This window comes from Zonotrichia leucophrys, chromosome 5 (assembly GCF_028769735.1).
Source record: "Zonotrichia leucophrys gambelii isolate GWCS_2022_RI chromosome 5, RI_Zleu_2.0, whole genome shotgun sequence".
Lineage (NCBI taxonomy): Eukaryota > Metazoa > Chordata > Aves > Passeriformes > Passerellidae > Zonotrichia > Zonotrichia leucophrys.
Genome location: NC_088175.1, coordinates 59,137,672 through 59,155,147, shown reverse-complemented (window position 1 = coordinate 59,155,147; position 17,476 = coordinate 59,137,672). Strand labels below are relative to the sequence as shown.

Below are 17,476 nucleotides of genomic sequence, written 5' to 3'. Positions count from 1 at the left end.
CAAGCTTCTCCACAGCCCTGCAAGGGAAAGCAGCCCTGTGAGAGAGATGCTCAGGTACACTGCAGGAACACTGCAGGCTGTCCTGCTCTGCAGAGCTTTCCCGTTTTGATCCCTACTCCTCCTTTGCTTTGACTTTAATCACCACTAATTGACCTTTTCACCAGAACTATGAGAAGCCACTGACCTTTCCTGAATGGAAGCAGCTGCCCTTCACTTCATATCCCTGATCTCCTGGCAATTCCCTTTACTCTGCTGTTGTTTTATGGCTGGGATGTGGCAGTACCAATGAACTATTGCCCATTTCCTAGTGAAGCACCCTCAGTGATGAGCAGAGGATGCCACAGGACCCCACAGGTGACCTTCTCCTCCCATAGGAGAGCTGTTTATTAATTTAATTTTTTCTCATTTCTGGAAAACCATTCTTCTCCCTTAGCAGCTTTTTCTTCCCCGAGCTTCTGGCAACAGATTTTGCCTTTCAGTGCCTGAGATGCCATCAGGAGCCAGATGTGCTGAAGCAGCTGTGCATTTTCTCCTTGACAGAGTTCTCTCACCTGGGAGCAAAGGGGTTTATTTCTGTCATGTCTAATCAGTGGCCTATTGATGCTGTTCCTTGGTGTTCACAGAAACAATCTATGGCAGGTACTGAAGCTGAATTCCCTGGGTTATACTTAGCATTTTTTCAACAATAGAGGAATCAAAGTCTCAAAGATCACAACAGGATGAAACAGCAAGAATGCAGAAAAGGAGGGCTTAAATCAAATTAATGCAGTGGTCTCTTGGGCAGGAAAGAGATGAGCCCATGACTGTGGGAAGGTAAAAAAACCAAGTTCCTCTGTCTCCTTCAAGCTCTGGTTTCCTGACAGCTACTCTGACTCTGCTCAGGGGGCACCTGCACCCTGCATTGTATTGCACAGCTCCAGGTTCTGCCTTGTGGGAGAGGTGGAGCAGGGAAGTTTCTGTGGCATTCCAGGCTGACACTGAGCCCCACGCTGCCTTGCACCTCATCTGCAGGCAGTGGGAGGTCTGGGACACAAAGGTGCAAAGCAGCAGAGCACAGCAGTTCCCTGCAGGATTCCACCAGCTCCTCTCCTCCCCATCACAGCAGATGGAAATGGAATTATTTTAGGTACAACAGCAAATGAGGGAGCAGTTGAGACTGAAGACACCTGAAAGTCCAACACAAACTCCAGGAAGCTGAGAAAAGGAGGAAGGTCATACCAAGCATCACCTGTCACACAGGGACCATTTTGCAATTAAAACAGGCCAACACAACCTCTTAATGAAACATTTTATTTAAACCAATACAAGCACCATGCTTAGCAAAAAAAAAAAAAAAAGATTTGGTTTAAAGTAAACATGCAATGTGAAGTAGCAGAGACTAAACAGCATATGGAAGTTGTACTGGTTACTGGTATTTTCATGGAACTGCCAAATTCCCCAATCTGGCCGTGAACCTCTCACACCTTTTAAGACAAGTCTGGACCACAGAACAAACACAAGAGTTTCACTGAGCCCCTTCTCATGTCCCACTTCACAGTCACTACATGGATGTATAAAAACAACATTCATGATGTTTATTTTTGGAATGCTCTGAAGTAAGGAATTGAATTCTCTTGCTTCTGCCTGTTTGAGTCAGACCCGTCAGCAGTTTAACATTGTTTCTGGACCAGCTATTTTACAGTTAAAGATACAAAAATGGAATCCTGGTACAAATGCAAAGATGCTCCTTTGGAGAAGTGAAAAAGGTGTCAACACCTGCATTATTGCCTCCTTTAATAGATCAGAACAGTATTCATTATACTAGAAATACACTTAAACCATCAAATACCAGCATTTACAAATTTTTGTTAAAAATATTCAAAACACTACAAGTCTATTTCATGGGCTGACATGCAAACTCATGCTTAAATTCAGCTTACCATCAGTGAATAGGATTACAAGAGCTGTATCCCAGCCATCTAGTCAATATTTAAAGCAAACCTGATTAATTGTGGCAGAAGTCTCCCTTGGAGAGACCTTGAACTCCAGACTGAGGATTTTATGGCCAACTTACTAACTCCTGAAAAATAGGAGCTCCCAATGGAAAATGCTGACTCTCAGACCTTTAGCTACAAAGGCTCCCCTAGGCTAATTTATGCTGTCCTTTAGAGGTCTGAAAATTCAAGAGAAATGTGTGATTATAGATGGGCAACGCACCAGCAAAGCCCAGCAGGAACATACTGGCCTGAACATGGACTCATCTGCCTCCCACTGAGCCCAAGGGGGCAGCAGCACAGAACACACAGTTCTACAGATAAGGTGGGGAAAGATGTTATGAAAACAAGGATTATTTGTGCAGGAAAGACCTGGACATAATGATGTCTTTGTTTAATCAAGTGTTAGCACTACCTGCATCTCAAGAGCCCAGGCCAATTAGCAGCAGCCAGTTGTGTCAAAACACTGCATGAAGAGCAAAGAGAACACAAACAAGGCCGGAACAGCAAACACCCTCTGCACACTCATCCTCCCTGAACCTGCAGCTGCTTCCACAGCTCAGCCAGGGAAGCAGGAGCAGCTGCCAGGCAGGGCTGGCTGAGGAGCAATACTGGTGGGCTGAGCAGCATCAACAGCACCTTCCAGGGGAAACTGGCCTTGAACACTCTCACGAGGATCTGTTTGCTCCCTGCAAGGCTGGAGGGGCAGCACCCAAGGCAGAAAGTGCTTAAGTGAGGCACGAGAACATGAGAAGTGGAAGAACTCAGCTGAAGATACAGCTGTAAGGAATAATGTTTTCTTGGCAGAAGGGGGAGCAATCCAGAGATGAAAGGTCAAATTTCACCATTTCATGCAGCAGCTCCTCCCTTCCCTCCTGATACAGGCCTCTTGTACAGTTATTTTTGTGCAGACCTGTGCAGGCAGCAGTTGGCTGCTGGCAGCCCACCAGTGTACAAAGTACAACAGACATGATTAATCCAGTTTTTCCCCACTGCAAATCAAGCTGAACATTCCAAGCAGCAGCCTCCCTCTCGCCCACACTGTACTTTGACATGCCTCACCTTTAGTACAATCCCAAAAAAACCTCAAAAGAGATTCTTGCTGTTCCCAGACTGATGCTTGGAATGACACTACCCTTTAAGCCAAAGTCTTATTTATACAATGTTTGTCACAAAAGACATGGTTTTTTATTGATCTGCAGTACAGAATGATCAAGCAACAGTTTCATAATCAACATTTTTTCGTCCAGGGAAATGAAATTGTTTTTCCAGTTCAGTACGTTAACACAGAAATTTAATTACAAGCATTTCATTCCTGCACCAAAGTATCGATTTAATTGGATCATTCCAACATGTATTTTGAAAAGCTCCTCTCAAGTCAGATTTATATACAAATAAATGAGCAGTAACATCAAACTAGGAAGAGATTTACCAACACTGAAGACCTTTGCAAATGAATTCCTTGTGATCTTGCAGGAGTTAGTGTTTTACCACTAACACAACCTATGTTGACAAAAACAACCCCACTTTCAGCAAAGGTTTCACAGCATGAAATACTGGCCTCCAAATTGAACACTGCATTCCTGCCAGCGAGCAGATTGGTTGGGGCAGCTGCATTTTAAGGTATGTTATCAACAGGAAGCTGCTCTTGCGCAGACACTCGTTCAGAAGCACAACAAACACTCACGAGCAAGACAGGGAGAAACCGTCCTGTGAGTGCTCCTCCTTCTGCCACAGCTCGTGCTGAACGTGGCTACACCACACAGCTACTCTATTCATATAAAACAGACCTGGAAAAAGACTGGTCATTTATAAAAGTTAAATACTATTTTCACATTAGATTTGCTGTTTCAAAGAGATGAACTGTTAAGTAGATGAAAATCAAATGATCATTTATGCAAAAGCTTCATCTGGAATGTAATTTTGACCAAAAAGCCATTAAGAAAGTTAGAGGTTGTAATTAAAGTACCCAAAAGCTACGTGTGGCCAACTTTTCTAACAAAAGAGATACAAATCATTTATTATCATGAAAAGCTTTAACCTCCTGACTCCTACAAATGGAGCAGATGATTGGAATTTCAAAGAAAATGAGGTTGGCTTTTTGTTTTAACAGATGTCAACTGCAGCACGAGGCACTAGGAACAAATATTACTTGGATTCTTTAACAAAGTTTTTACCAAATTTGTAAGAAGTGGCAGTGTAAAATTCTCAAGTCCTTTTAAAGCTAACAAATGAAAGGCACACAGTATCACCAGGTGTTCAGATAACAGGAAATGAGCAGAGGTAAACTTCTCAACAGTGTCAGAACAGAGATGCAAGAAGAAATCTGGTGCAAGAGGAACCAGAGTTGTAGTTCAGCCCTTAGTTATCAGCTAGTTCCTGTGAGACTGCATTAGCATGAGAACTGGACAGTCAAAGCTTTGCCCTGAAATTTAGGAAGATTGACTCAGGCAACTGAGGAATTACTGGAATGACAAAAATTAGTTCCAAGAATTTGAGACAGTTCACATGGACTCGATGGAAAGATAAATGGATGGATTTGCAGTACAACGATTTTGACTTTTTAATACCAAACAAATGCTTCCAGGGAGCTTCCAACAAATGCTTCAACACTGAGAAGACATTAAGTCAAAAATTACTCTGGTAAGTGAGAGTACATAAATTCTGCATATAAATGGCTAATGTGTGTCATAAGGATGCATTTGTAGCTCAGAAAAAGTTAGCGTCAGCTTCCAAATGATGTTTGTACACGGTTATAAATCCAGAACTGAACTATTTTAGTTACAGAAATATTAGTCACAGGAGTGCAAAAGGAGTCCCTGCAGAGGAGTATTCCCTTTTAGCAGGTACAAATAAGGAAACACCTGCAAAGATTTGTTACTTCAAGGAGACAGACCTGCTATTCTTTGCACAAACTCTGCACAAGAGAGATACTGCAGGAGACAGCTGTGAATACAGTGCATTGCTTGGATGGAAGTATTCATGTCTGGTTCCAGTATCACCAGGATGGTACAGAAATACTTAGAGGTTTTCCTTAGTGGAAAAAGCCCAGTTTCTCACGCAGCCATTCTTCAGTTAGGTCTTCTGTATTTCTGATTTCGAATACCTAAACAAAATGGCATGGCATCAATTCCTGAGGGGTGGGGCTGGAAGGGACAAGCACACAATGCAGCTGCACCTTTCCACACACATGGCTGAGCTGCAATAAAACACCCACCAACCTGCAATTTTCAGGTGCTTTCTTGAATGCATCAGATCAGAGGAAAATACACAAGACTAAGTGGCAAAAAACATCACTAACATAAACAAGAATCTTGTAATGCTACTTCTAGGTTTTACTCTTATCCCTTAAATATGAGAAAAGCACATGTACTGCATTTTAAAATAACCCTGAAGTGGCCCCATCTCAGCATGCATTATCTCAGCAAGATGGTATTTTGAAGAATACAAATAATGTAATATCTGGATTGATTTAAGCCCAAAGTTCAGCAATTTTACTCAGTCCAACACACAGTTATTTTTTCTTTCAACTGAAATTCATAGTAGCCAGTAGCATATTGTTTCAACTGTAAAATATCTCAAAATAGAAAACTTGGGGGAAAAACCCAACAAAATCCTAAAAGCACAGAATGGTTTGGGTTGGAAGGGACCTTAAAGACCACCTAGTTCCAATCCCCTGCCATGGGCAGGGACTCCTTCCACTGTCCCAGGTTGCTCCAAGCCCCATCCAATCTGGCCTTGGGCACTTGCAGAGATGGGGCAGCCACAGCATCTCTGGGCAAAACCCCAAAACAATCTAAAAGCTACTAACCCAAAGCTTTGTGAAATCTTTAATGAAGCCTTGAAGCAGAAAAAAGGTCCAATACACCAATATACACTTTAAATTCCATGTGGGCAAGTGACTGGGTAGGGTTTGGGGTTTGCTTTTAATAGCCTGAACAGAAACAACGTTAATTATGATTGATTACTGGAGTCCTAAAGATGCCCAAAGACAAAAGTCAGGTAATTTTACAAATTCACAGGTCTTTAAAGTGAAGAAATCCCAAAAATCAGTGTTACAAGAACAGAACAGCTTAACAGGAACCAAGCTAACATGCAAGTCACTGGAGACTGAGAGAACTCAGCTGAGTCACGAGCAAAAATCCCAGCAGGAGGAAGTCCCAGCAGGAGTTAAAATGAAACACAGCTCAGCAAGTGGCAGGAATAAAGTACATCTGAAGAGCAAGCAGGCAATCCCAACTGGAGACAGCCTGTGTTCTCTGCCTTCAGGAAAGATGAATGAACCCAGCCCTGGACTTGCATCCAAAAGCCACTCAGGCTGAATTTCTCCCATGTCAGAAGTGACAGGAACTCCAACTCTAACTGAGCTACTTCCCAGGCTTTCACCTTCTCCTCACCACTCCCTTCTTCTTTCTTACTAAAAACTGTCTACCTCCTTTCTATCATAGTTATCAGACCTCCAAGATGCAGTCTCAGCAGATGTAAAAAAAGATTTCTTGGGGCTGTGCTGATTGTTTCTGCCATCTTCTGCTGCCTTCCTATTGACTCCTGTTAACCTGAGGTCTAATTTAGAACAGAGGGGTCTTCTCTTACAAGGTACAGCTGGAAGAGGCAAAAGCTGGACAGAGCTTGGAGCAACCTGGGCTGGTGGGAGGTGTTGGAACAAATGAACATTAAGGTCCCTTCCAACTCAAGCCATTCTGTGATCCACAGTTCTCTTACTGGCCCAACAGACATTTTTACTGGGATGTTAAAGGACTCAGCAGGATAAGGAATGAAGGAACAGTGCTGTGGGAAGTGCTGAAGTCATTTCACAGGGTATGAAAAACCTGAAGCAGCCACTGACTCTATTAGGCTTTACTGCTTGAGGCAAAAAGGAGTCTAGGTGCCAATTAGGCAAAGATTTCAAAGAACATTTTCCATTTCTCCAAAAGGAAAAATAGGTGACATTTCTTTTCTAAAATACACACACAGCCAGACCTAGTGAATGCAGTGATTTCTTCTGGTGTCAGTACTGGGAGAACCCAGCACAGGAAGAAACTGTTCATCCCTTGGCACATGTTACTTACCCTGCAGGCTGTTCTGCAAGCATGCAGCCCCAGGAACCAGCTAAACTGATCCACACCACACTGAGGCTTCAGTCTATTCTTCCCATCAGTAAATTCCTCCCCCACAGCAAAGATGTCCATCCTACTGAGGGATATTTTTGTGTTACAGAACACTGTTCCTCCTGGTGTTTTAAGGTACAGAAATCTCCACACATACTCCTCCTTCAGCTTTCCTACACCAGACTCTGTTCACTGTAATCACAAACTCTCACAAAATCCTTCTTGCCATTGCTTCAAGCAAGACACAAAACAACAACCTGCAGTGAAGGGGGAGTTATTTCAAAAGCCAGTTATACCTTAGTGAGTTCAGCTGTCTGTACAAGCTTATTCTTGCTTCCAGCATACATCATCTGCTGCTCAGGCTTACATCCTGAAGTTATAGGAAAAAAAAAAAAGATTTTTAAAAATTACTTTGACTGCAACAATTCAAAAATAAGTTGGGGTGTTTTTTAAGAATTCTAATCTGAAAGCTAAAGATATTCAAAGGAAGAGTGTCAGGTAGCTACAGAAGAATATGCTCAGTAGTTGCTAAACTCTTTTATATACCTAGTTACTCTAGCTCTGAGAAATGAAGGGTAGAACAATGCAATCAGTTTATCTTCTTCCAGGGGATAACAAGGATAATCCAGTAATACCAGCAAGATACATTACTACAACTCAGAACACAGATGGAAGCCCAGGAGCAATTCAGCTCTGAAGCCCAAACCAGGATCCAGGTTATTTGGCTCCTATTAAAATGACACAGTGCCCTGTGCAGGTGAGTTGGTGTTGAGGGCTGCTGTGACACAAGCAGAGGATGCTCTGAACTGCTCTCTACAAAGCTGGCATGATCCAGGATTAGTCTGTTTCCCCTGGAACAGTCTGTTTCAGCACTTTGACATGCTCACATCTGAGACAGGGAGCCCTCTCTTGCTCCTTTTCCCCCACAGCAGTGACAGCCCTTTAGACTGTCCCCTCACAGCATCCTCTACTGCTGCCCATTACACCCAGGCTCCCTGAAAACTCCTCTCAAGTCCCATCCTAACCCTCCTAAAGTCCTGCTCCTTTCATGGGTAGAATGACAGGAATAGGATTCTAAGATTCACAGAAAGAAATGGGTTCTCATGTCCTTCTGAGATGAGAGGCATTTCCTCCCTCCCAATCATTTCTGTGTGAATAGCAAGAGACAGCAGAGCAGAATCACTCAGGAACAGAGGCAGTGTCCTGCAGCCCTGGCTGTGCTCACTTCCTGAGCCTTACAGGGTCAGGCTTTGAGGATTCCCCAAGATGTGAGGAGTGAACAGGCTAAATGAGGCTAAACCTCCCTGAGGGGATGCAGAGTGCTCCAGCCCTGCCTTCAGAGCTTGCTGAGCACACTGACAACAGGCACTTTTAGGCAGACACACCTTGTGCCAGCTAAGCAGGAAACCAACGCTCCAGTTCAGCCTTCAGAAGTGGGAAAGAGAGAATCTCTTCTCTAAGACATCTGAAGTGCCCTAAATGTGAACCTCAAAGGCAGGAAAACCTCCTTGAGAGCACTGAGTACTCGGTTTTATCTTCTCTAAAAGAGAATATCCCCAGATTTACAACACACAGTAGCTACAGAGTTCACTCACCAACTGGACTGGAGAAGATAAAGCACAATGGATAGGAAACTCTTCCATCTTCATGCTGGTACTTGTAGCTATACACAATAAATGTTTTTTCTGAGGTTAAAGAAACTAAGAAATCAATTCTTTTAGTAGGATATAATGCTCAGTTATCAGAGCTTGATGCAGGCAGAAGTCAGTGTTGCATTTTAGATGATGTTTTAATTTGGCAATAAAAACCTCACTGTTTTGTTTTCACTTCCACATCTGACTTTCAGAACTGGCCCTGCCTCAGTGTGAGGGCTGTCTCTGTAGTAATGTTTCTCATCAGAGCTAAAAATCACCCTCTCATCATAAATATTCCTATTCCAGCTTTGTAAAAAGACTTCCTACACCCACCAGTGTGGTTTTGGCTTTTAATGAAAGCCAAATTCTTTCTTTGCTGACCAAGAACTTCGTTGTTTCAGGTGTTCTGCTCAATTTGAAGTGCAGTTTTAGCCAGGACTTCTGTTTTACAGCCTCCCACTGCACTGTAGGCATGAAAGGCAAGATTCAGAACAGCACAGGGAATGGTGCCAGCCAGCTCTTGAGGCTCATAGGGCAGGTATTTTCCTCACATGTAACTTAAGTACCCCTTTTATTTCACTAGTTAATTTACTTCACCCTCTTTTGTTCTTTTTCCAAAACAGGGATTCCTCCCTGGATCACATGGCCACAGCAATTCCAGAATCAGTAACTGCAGCAAAACAACAACAGCCACATCCTGAGAAAGCACCAAAACACATCCAGAGTTACACAGACAGAACTCTATATTTAGAAGTAGCCAGTGACTGGTACATTTTACTCACTTCTTTACATTACCAGCAACGTGGCTTTGCTTTACTTCCCCAAACATTATATAGTGTAAAAGGAAATAAAATGTCAGGAAAGGCTTAAATGAGTCATTGTTTCAGCAAGTGGTACAACAGTTCAGTGCAGCCTGAGAACTGATCCCTGGGTTATTTCCCAAATAAAGGATCAGCAAGATCACACTACAGCAATTACTGGCCTAAAAAGGTGAAGTCCAACACTTTGAACAGCTTCCAGGAGTGAGTAAGTCCAAATGGCAGCAGCATGGCAAGGATATCGAGGTTGTCTCTCAGGCAGCTCATCCTTTAGCTCATCAGGAGAAATACCCTGGTGACATTAAACACAAGCAATGTTTGAGCAAGTACCTCACACTGGAAGGTTAAAGCAGGGTAAGGGACACTGAAACACCAGTAGGGCACATGTTGTGAACTGATAAGGACCTCCCAAATTACTACAGCAGTTTAGGAAGATTTGTGTGCCAACAGACTCCTATGACTAAACACAGAGTTAATGTTAGTGTGAATAATCACCCCTATTTTAGGCATAATAAGTTGAGCAAACATTTCTGGCATAGTTGGCTATGCTGGCAGTTACCATGCTTTGCCAACCCTAGTACTAACTAAGTAAGCACACACTACAAAGTAAGTTAAAATCAGCTACATAAATCAAAAGTTTGAAAATTTCAATCTTTCCTCCTTCAGCACACAAAAAGGATTCCCCATTACATTTGATGTTACATTAACATCTACATTCTAGGGAACAAGAGCTCTGGTTAACGCTCCAATCCCTGGAAGGATTTCATTTTGCCCTATGGACCGTTAAGAAACACCACACACTGGGCTGACCTTATTATGCCACCCATCAAATTTAGAGTCTGCAGGGGATTAGCAATCCTGCTTCTAATTGATGGCAGACCAGCTCAGAGACAAATGTGCAGATCTACGTGGAAACACAGCAGAAATCTCTTCAAAAAGCCAGCAGGTGCCAAAGATGCTTTTTACGTCGTTAAAACAGCTTTAAAATAACTTTTTTTTCTGGTGCAATTAATTAGTCAACTCAATTGCTTCTGCATAGTTTCACTATTAATGGTGCTGTGCTTTACATGCAGAGTGACCATGCATTTAAATAAGCTCATGACCCAAATTAGATTAGGAGTTTGATAACAATTTGAAACTAAGGCAGTACCTTAGAGACAACAATACATTGCAGGCTGAAGATACTCTTATTTACAATTCATTTAACAAACCTCATGCTCCTCATCCAGCACCACCAACTGCTTATCCTTGTCGATTTTCACTATAAATCAAAATAAAACACAGATCAATGTTTTTTTTCAATCGATTTACACAATGGATGCATGAAGCTTTTTAGCACTCAGCAATTCTAGTCCTTGTGATTCTGTTTTTCTTCTCCAGCATACCCCATGACTTCCCAAAATCATTTTACAAACAGTGGTAGACTCTGAGCCATAATTAAATATAAATACTCTGCTAAGAGCAGATGGAGACTTGAATCCTAAGAACAGCACTATTTTATTGTTAAAATTACAGGCAGAATTGGAAGTGCTGCAGCTCAGAGAGCAAACACCCCCCTGGCTCATGTTTACCTGATACAGCAGCAATCTCACACAGGGAAGAACAGAGGAGAGAGGATTTTCTGACAATTTTTGTCAGGCACCTTTGGAACTTACTTATAATGGCAGCATTGTTGGTCTCTTTGCGAAATCGGAATTTTCTCAGTTTCTCCACCAGGTCTTCAGCAACATCACAAACCACCAGAGATTCACTCTGCAAAAGGAAATGGCACAGGGCAGAGAGAGATAAATCCTTCCACAAAGTGAAACAGATAAAAAAAATCCCTGTGTCACACACATTGTGCATAAATACTGAAGAGGGCCTGCATGCAGCTTGTCCAAAGCTTCAGAGCATCACATAAACCAGAAAAACGTGGGTGAAAGGAAATGTTTTTTTTTAAAAAACCACATTAACAGAACATTTTTCTGTTTTAATTTCCCTCTTCAAAGCCACACAGTTAACTAGGAGTATTTATTAACTACTCCTATAGTGGGATTATTCTCACAGCTCTTACAAGTCAACTTTACACTTCAGAAATAGATTTTATACTTCTACACTTACTAACTAAATTTTACACTTCATTGTCCAAGCCCTGAAATAAGGGAGTCCCTTAGAGCAACAGCAAATGGGATCAAGTAATTTAAGCACTTAACATAGCAAGAGCTACTATTGGTATTTAAGAACAACATTGTCCTTGTTTAACTTCACCCACAAAAATATTGAGATTCACACACACAGAAAGAGTTTCAGACATTTTAACCCAAAACCATGCAGCCATTTCCCCCAGTGCACACCAAGCTCTCAGAGATGCTCAAGTAACATATTAGTCATCCCACTGAAGATGAGGAAGGAAATTATTGTTTCACAAGCAGCCATGCAGGTTATCTTCCCTTACACAAGCAATTTCTGAACAGCACCAAGCCAACCACTGCCATTTCCTGAGCAACATTTTATACACACAACCTCCATCTCCAAGGGGTTCATGCCAGATTGATAAAGAAGTTACTTAAAATCTGCAGCTTGAACTGTATTTATGAACTCCCAAGCCATCAGGAACTTTGTACCAAAGTAACTGTATTTCAAGGTTTCCTTAAAAAAAACCCTCAGATAAAAAATTGTGCAAGATTACCAATCAAGAGCTCTAATAAAGAGCTCTTGCATTGAGATAAACCACAGAATGTTATTATTTAAGCCTTCAGTTTTGTCTCTTCACGTTCAACATTGTGAGATTTCCCCCCAAAAGCAGACGGGTGGCTCTGCTTCCCCACTTCCCATACCCCACGTTTGGTGTTGCTTGCTCCTAAAAAGGTTTCCACCTTGATCAAATTCTGGCACAAAGTTTCATCCCTGTGCTTCCTCTGGACAGCTGGAGAGGAAATCAAGCTCTGCTGTGACAGCAGAGCACAGGCACTGCCTGTACAGTGTCCCTGATTTTGCTTGTTTCCCATAAACATCAAAGATCACCCTTGGCTCCCTCTGATCAGTCCCTCTGACCCAAACAGGTTGAAGTCGATGATCTAAAAGGTCTTTTCCAACCTAACTCATTCTGGATTTTCTGAAACATCCCTACTGTCCACTCTCACTCATTGAGGGAAAAAACCCTAAAAAATACTTTAAAACACAACAGAATTCAGGGCTGCATTCCATAGCTGAACTTGTATTTCATATAAAATGTCACTTACACCCACTCTCACTCACCCAGGAGGTCTCAACTAAAAAACCCAACAGGACTCAGAGCTGCATTTCAAAGCTGAGGTTATATTTTATATAAAATGCTCTTTTGTGAAGGAGGCTTTTCTCCCAGTCCTCTGGGCTCACCAGCTTCTCCCAGCAGACAAGCTATGCTCTTGCTCACACCTGTGCAGCCACACAAACACAAATCCCTGAAGGAAAACACTCGGTAACATCAGATTCAGACTGTTTACCGGGGCTAAGCCGGCTCACCAACGCTTGGCTTAACAAAAACGGAGGAAAGGCAGGGCAGGATTGCTGCACAGACAGGGACACCCCTGCCAGCACCACCGAGGGGCAGCTGCTGCTCCCTGCACCCTCCGGGGCAGATCCCCCTCAGGACACCCCTCCCCTCACCCTCACACTGACAAATAAACGTGAATCTCACCAGAGAGGCACACAGCAAAACAGCCCAAGATTTGATCAAATTTGCTTTGCAACTGCTCCTTCCACAGGAGGGTTCAGCTCTCCAAATCTTTACTAAAAGCAACATGCATGTCTCTTCCTTTCTCCACAACCAGTACTTTACCCATTAAGCAATATTAATGCAAAGTACCCCACAGCATTCATCCACCAGTCCTTGTTTCCCTTGGTCTGTTCCAACCAGCAATCACAGCTCAAGTTCAAATTCACCACTCGGGTGAATGCCTTCAATGAGCAACAATCAGACGTTCTTCAGTGAATTAGCTCGAATCATTAAAAGACAGCCAACAACCAGGTGCAATCAAGCCATCGCTCGTTTCACAGACACATAATCAGTTCCTCAGAGGTCAGATCACGCGTTTTCCTGTTGATTATTCTATCATTTCCCTATCGAATCTTTCTGAATCAGCTAACTATGCAGCATTTCAGCGGGGTGAGCCCCCTCCCGGCCGGACCCCCCCGCTCCCCTCCCCTCACGTTCCCGCCGGGTCCCCCCTGAGGGAGCGGCACACGCTCCCCCCTCACCATCTTGGCGCGCGCACCAACCGCAGCCGCTCGCGCGCCGCCGCCGCCTCCTCCTCACTGGGTTGCGCCCCCTCCCTCACCGCGCCTGCGCGGTGCAAGCCACGCCCCCTCAATCGCCCTCCAACCAACCAACAGCGCTCCCGCGGGATGGGCGGGGCCGTGACACGGCCTACGGGCAGCGGGGAGGTTCAAGGCCGCCGAGGGCGGGAAAAGGCAGGGTCACGTGATCTCGCAGCGGCACGCCCCTCTCCTTTGCATTGCAGGCCAGGCCACGCCCCCTCCCTGTTGCCATGGCAACTCGCGGGCTCGCCCTCAGGCGCCATTTCGCTGAGGGGATCTAAGGGGAGCGGGGCGGGATGGGGTGGGCTGCGCTTTATAGCTCATAATGTGCCTTAAAAAGGGCAAGGACTGAAGGTTTCAACCCTGGAATTGAAGCATGACATGAATCAGAAGTTGTTGTGCTTTCTGTGCTTGTGTGTAGAAGTGGAGTTTAATTCTGGAAGTCATGCAGGGTCTGCAGCACACGAGGCACAAATAGGAGCGGCCAGAGCCGGGTACACGCTGTTTGTCCATAGTGGAGCCTTGATGTGAAGCTCTCCTGATGCTGGAGTGAATATTTGGCCTTTCCCTTGCCGCTCACAATTTTAGATGCTGTTAGAGCAGAGAAAAATGCACTTTAGGGGTTCCATAACAGATTTAAGAATATAATTGCTTTCCTCAGAATGAAAGGACAGATGCAGCCTTTACATCTCAGGCACAACTTCTAGTGAATTATACTAATTATTTAAACACCAAATTTATAAAATAAAGCTGCAGATTTCATCAAAGGCTTAGCAAACACCACAGAAATGCGAGATTGCTGAGCAGCTCTTAAAGCCTCACACAAAATCACAGAATATCCTGAGGTGGAAGGGGCCCACAGGGATCATCGAACCCAACTCCTGGCTCTGCACAGGAAAACGCCAAAAATCCCACACTGTGCCTGAAGGCATTGAGCAAATCATTCCCTCAGGAGCCTGTCCAGTGCCTGACCATCCTCTGGGGGGAGAACCTTTTCCTGATATCCCACCTAATCACAGAATCACAGTCTGGTTTGGATTGCAATACACCCCAAAGATTATCCGTACTCCCCAAAGATTATCCAGTTCTTAGCCCACTGCTCTGGGCTGGAACACCTTCCACTAGGCCAACATGCTCCAAATTCCATCTAATGTGGCCTTGAACACTTGCAGGGGATGGGGCAGCCTCAGCTTTTCAGGGCAGCCTGTGGCAGGGCCTCACAGCCCTCACGGGCAGCAATTCCTTGCCAACAGCCTATCTAACCCCCATTCCAGTGCAAGGAGGAAGCAAAGCACAGCCATGTGCTGCCAGGGATGTGGCTTTGGGTCACCTCACAGCTACTGCCACTGCAGCTGTGACCGGCAGCTGCCAGGGACAAAGCTGAGGCACACTGAGCTCTCCAGCCTCTGGCAGGGTGGCAAAGCTAAATCCTGCCCCGAGTGCCACCAGTGTGGCTCCAAGAGCTCTCTGTGAAAGCACACAACAGTATCAGCCCTCCTGGTGCTCTGCAGACCTGAAAGGGCACCTGGAGCCCAAGTGCACTGCCAGGAGCCAGCACCTCTGCCAAGAGCCCAGGAGTGACAAGGGCCAATTTCCTCCAGAGGCATAAAGGCTCTGCCCATGGAGCTGAGGGGACAGGGGACTGGAAGCACAGCCCAGCTGCCCTGGGACAGGCCTGACAGACAGGCATGAGTCCCCGTCCTCTCTGTGCCCATCTGAACACAGGCACTTAAGGCACAGCTGTGGTATTTGCTGTGTCCCCAAGATGAAGGAGGAATTGAGAATGTGACTACATGTTCTTAGAAGGCTAATTTATTATTTTATGCTATTACATTATATTAAAGAATACTATACTAAAACTATACTAAAGTATAGAGAAAGGATACTTACAGAAGGCTTAACAAGATACTAATGAAAAACCTGTGACTCTCCCCAGAGTCCTGACACAGCTGGACCATGATTGGTCATTACATAAAAACAACTCACATGTTGGATAAACAATCTCCAACCACATTCCAAAGCAGCAAAACACAGGAGAAGCGAATCACATAATTATTGTTTTCATTTTTCTCTGAGGCTTCACAGCTTCCTAGGAGAAGAAATCCTGGTTAAGGGATTTTTCAAAAAATATGACAGTGACACACAGGGGGAGTCATGGCAGAGCAGGCTCCTCTCCTCTGGGTTTCACAGAGTTCTTGGAAGGGTTAGGACACAGAAAAGGCAGTGTGGGATTGGACAGTACAGAGGATGTAGGGACAATAATCCTTCTCTTCCTTTCTGAAGCCTTATCCAGCCCCACAGCTGGTGGAGGGTAGTTGGTATGGATGTCATGGTGGCTCAGTACTGATTTCCTGCAGGATATCTTGGAGCACCTCTTCTCTCAGGCAATGCTGCCTGGAGAAGACAGACCTTGAGCACTTTGTGGTAGGCAACAAGAGGCTTCCTGTGGAGATCGGCTGCCTTGGGGCAGCCCCTTCTGGGCTGTTGCTGAACTGCTGTTTCTGACACATGCCAAAGTGTCCTGAAACAACACAGTGGCAATGTGGGAGATTAGGGACCGAATGCAGGATCTCGGGATGTTACAGGCAGACAGAACCCCTCCCCTTTATGGTTAAAGTTACTAAGGCCTGGTTTTGTTGACCGTTTACTCCCGTTATATAAAACCCCGTGTAAACATTAATAAATGCCATTTACCGTCAACCATATTGGTGTCTGTGAGTTAGTGGCCCAAGCGGCAGGGGGATTGTCGGCATTCCCAAACCAGGTTGTCACGCCTCAAGCGGAGGCAACAGGCACAGACTGAGTTCTTCAGGCACGTGGCGGGGCAGGCCCAGCAGCGCAGCTGGAACTGCCAATGCAGGCGCTCCTCCCTGCATCCTGGTGGGCGAAGGCTTTTCCACCTCGACCTTAAAGATGGTTGCGATGCTCCTCCTGAACACTCCTGCCACGGTGCCTCAAGAGGGATTTCCTGCTGGATATCTTGGAGCACCTGCAATGCTGCCTGGAGAAGACAGACCTTGAGCACTTTGCTGTAGGCAACAAGCGGCTTCCTGTGGAGATCGGCTTGGGGCCAGACTTTGGAGTGGTTGAACCACCAAGGCTTCTCCAGCACCTGGTTCATGTTCCAGGTGCTCACACAGAGGCCATCCATGATTCCTCTGGGCTGTGACTTGGGTTCAATCAGCTCCTGTTCTGCAGCCCTTGAAAGAGATGCTGAGGCACAGGGCAGTCTGATGGCAGCTGAGCTGCCTGATGATAGTGTGCATATGAATTGTATATAAATTACCTGTATCTATACTTGTCTTTAGCCATGGCCATTATACATAAAAAGTTTTAGTATGTACATATAAAATGTATATATGTAAGGTTTTGTATGTATATATAGTTTTAAAATTTATATAGTTTTCCCATATTAGGCAGAAGTCATATAAAAAGGTTGGAGGAGGTTGTGTGGCAGCAGCATGTGGAGGACCTGGAGCAGGGCACCCATGAGCCAACTGACCCTGGCTGGGGGGCTCAGCTCACAGCTGCCTTGGGGCAGCCCCTTCTGGGCTGTTGCTGAACTGCTGCTCCTGCCTTTGGGGCTGTGGATCAGGCACAGGAGAGCAACCACGAGCCAGAGAGCAGCAGCCCAAAGAGCTTGAAAAGAGGCTTTGTGGTGCAGG

At 44.7% G+C, this 17,476-nt stretch overlaps 1 protein-coding gene across 4 annotated transcripts; it reads right to left on the bottom strand.

Annotated features, from left to right (window-relative positions):
- Positions 1–1,274: 1,274 nt before the first annotated feature.
- GMFB (glia maturation factor beta) lies at positions 1,275–13,883 on the bottom strand. Of its 4 annotated transcripts, XM_064715909.1 has the most exons (8): positions 13,360–13,619; positions 11,385–11,415; positions 11,189–11,285; positions 10,745–10,794; positions 9,776–9,825; positions 8,677–8,759; positions 7,378–7,451; positions 1,275–5,079 (listed from the first exon to the last, which is right to left on the bottom strand). In XM_064715909.1, the coding sequence occupies exons 1-8, from the start codon at positions 13,371–13,373 to the stop codon at positions 5,008–5,010; spliced, it is 471 nt and encodes a 156-aa protein (XP_064571979.1). In that variant the 5' UTR covers positions 13,374–13,619; the 3' UTR covers positions 1,275–5,007. The 4 variants fall into 4 exon arrangements, with proteins under 4 accessions (XP_064571979.1, XP_064571980.1, XP_064571981.1 ...); XM_064715910.1 differs by lacking the exons at positions 11,385–11,415; positions 13,360–13,619 and adding an exon at positions 13,752–13,883; XM_064715911.1 differs by lacking the exons at positions 11,385–11,415; positions 13,360–13,619 and adding an exon at positions 13,769–13,778.
- Between the last annotated feature and the right edge of the window lie 3,593 nt (positions 13,884–17,476).

Bases quoted from the DNA above. Each gene is read 5' to 3' on its own strand.
- GMFB (XM_064715908.1), bottom strand. From the start codon at position 13,296: ATGTTGCTTTTAGTAAAGATTTGGAGAGCTGAACCCTCCTGTGGAAGG. The intron at 11,286-13,191 runs GTGAGATTCACG...TTCCTTTTGCAG, and splicing joins TTTTGCTGTGTGCCTCTCTG to AGTGAATCTCTGGTGGTTTG. The intron at 7,452-8,676 runs GTGAGTGAACTC...CTATAACTTCAG, and splicing joins TATCTTCTCCAGTCCAGTTG to GATGTAAGCCTGAGCAGCAG.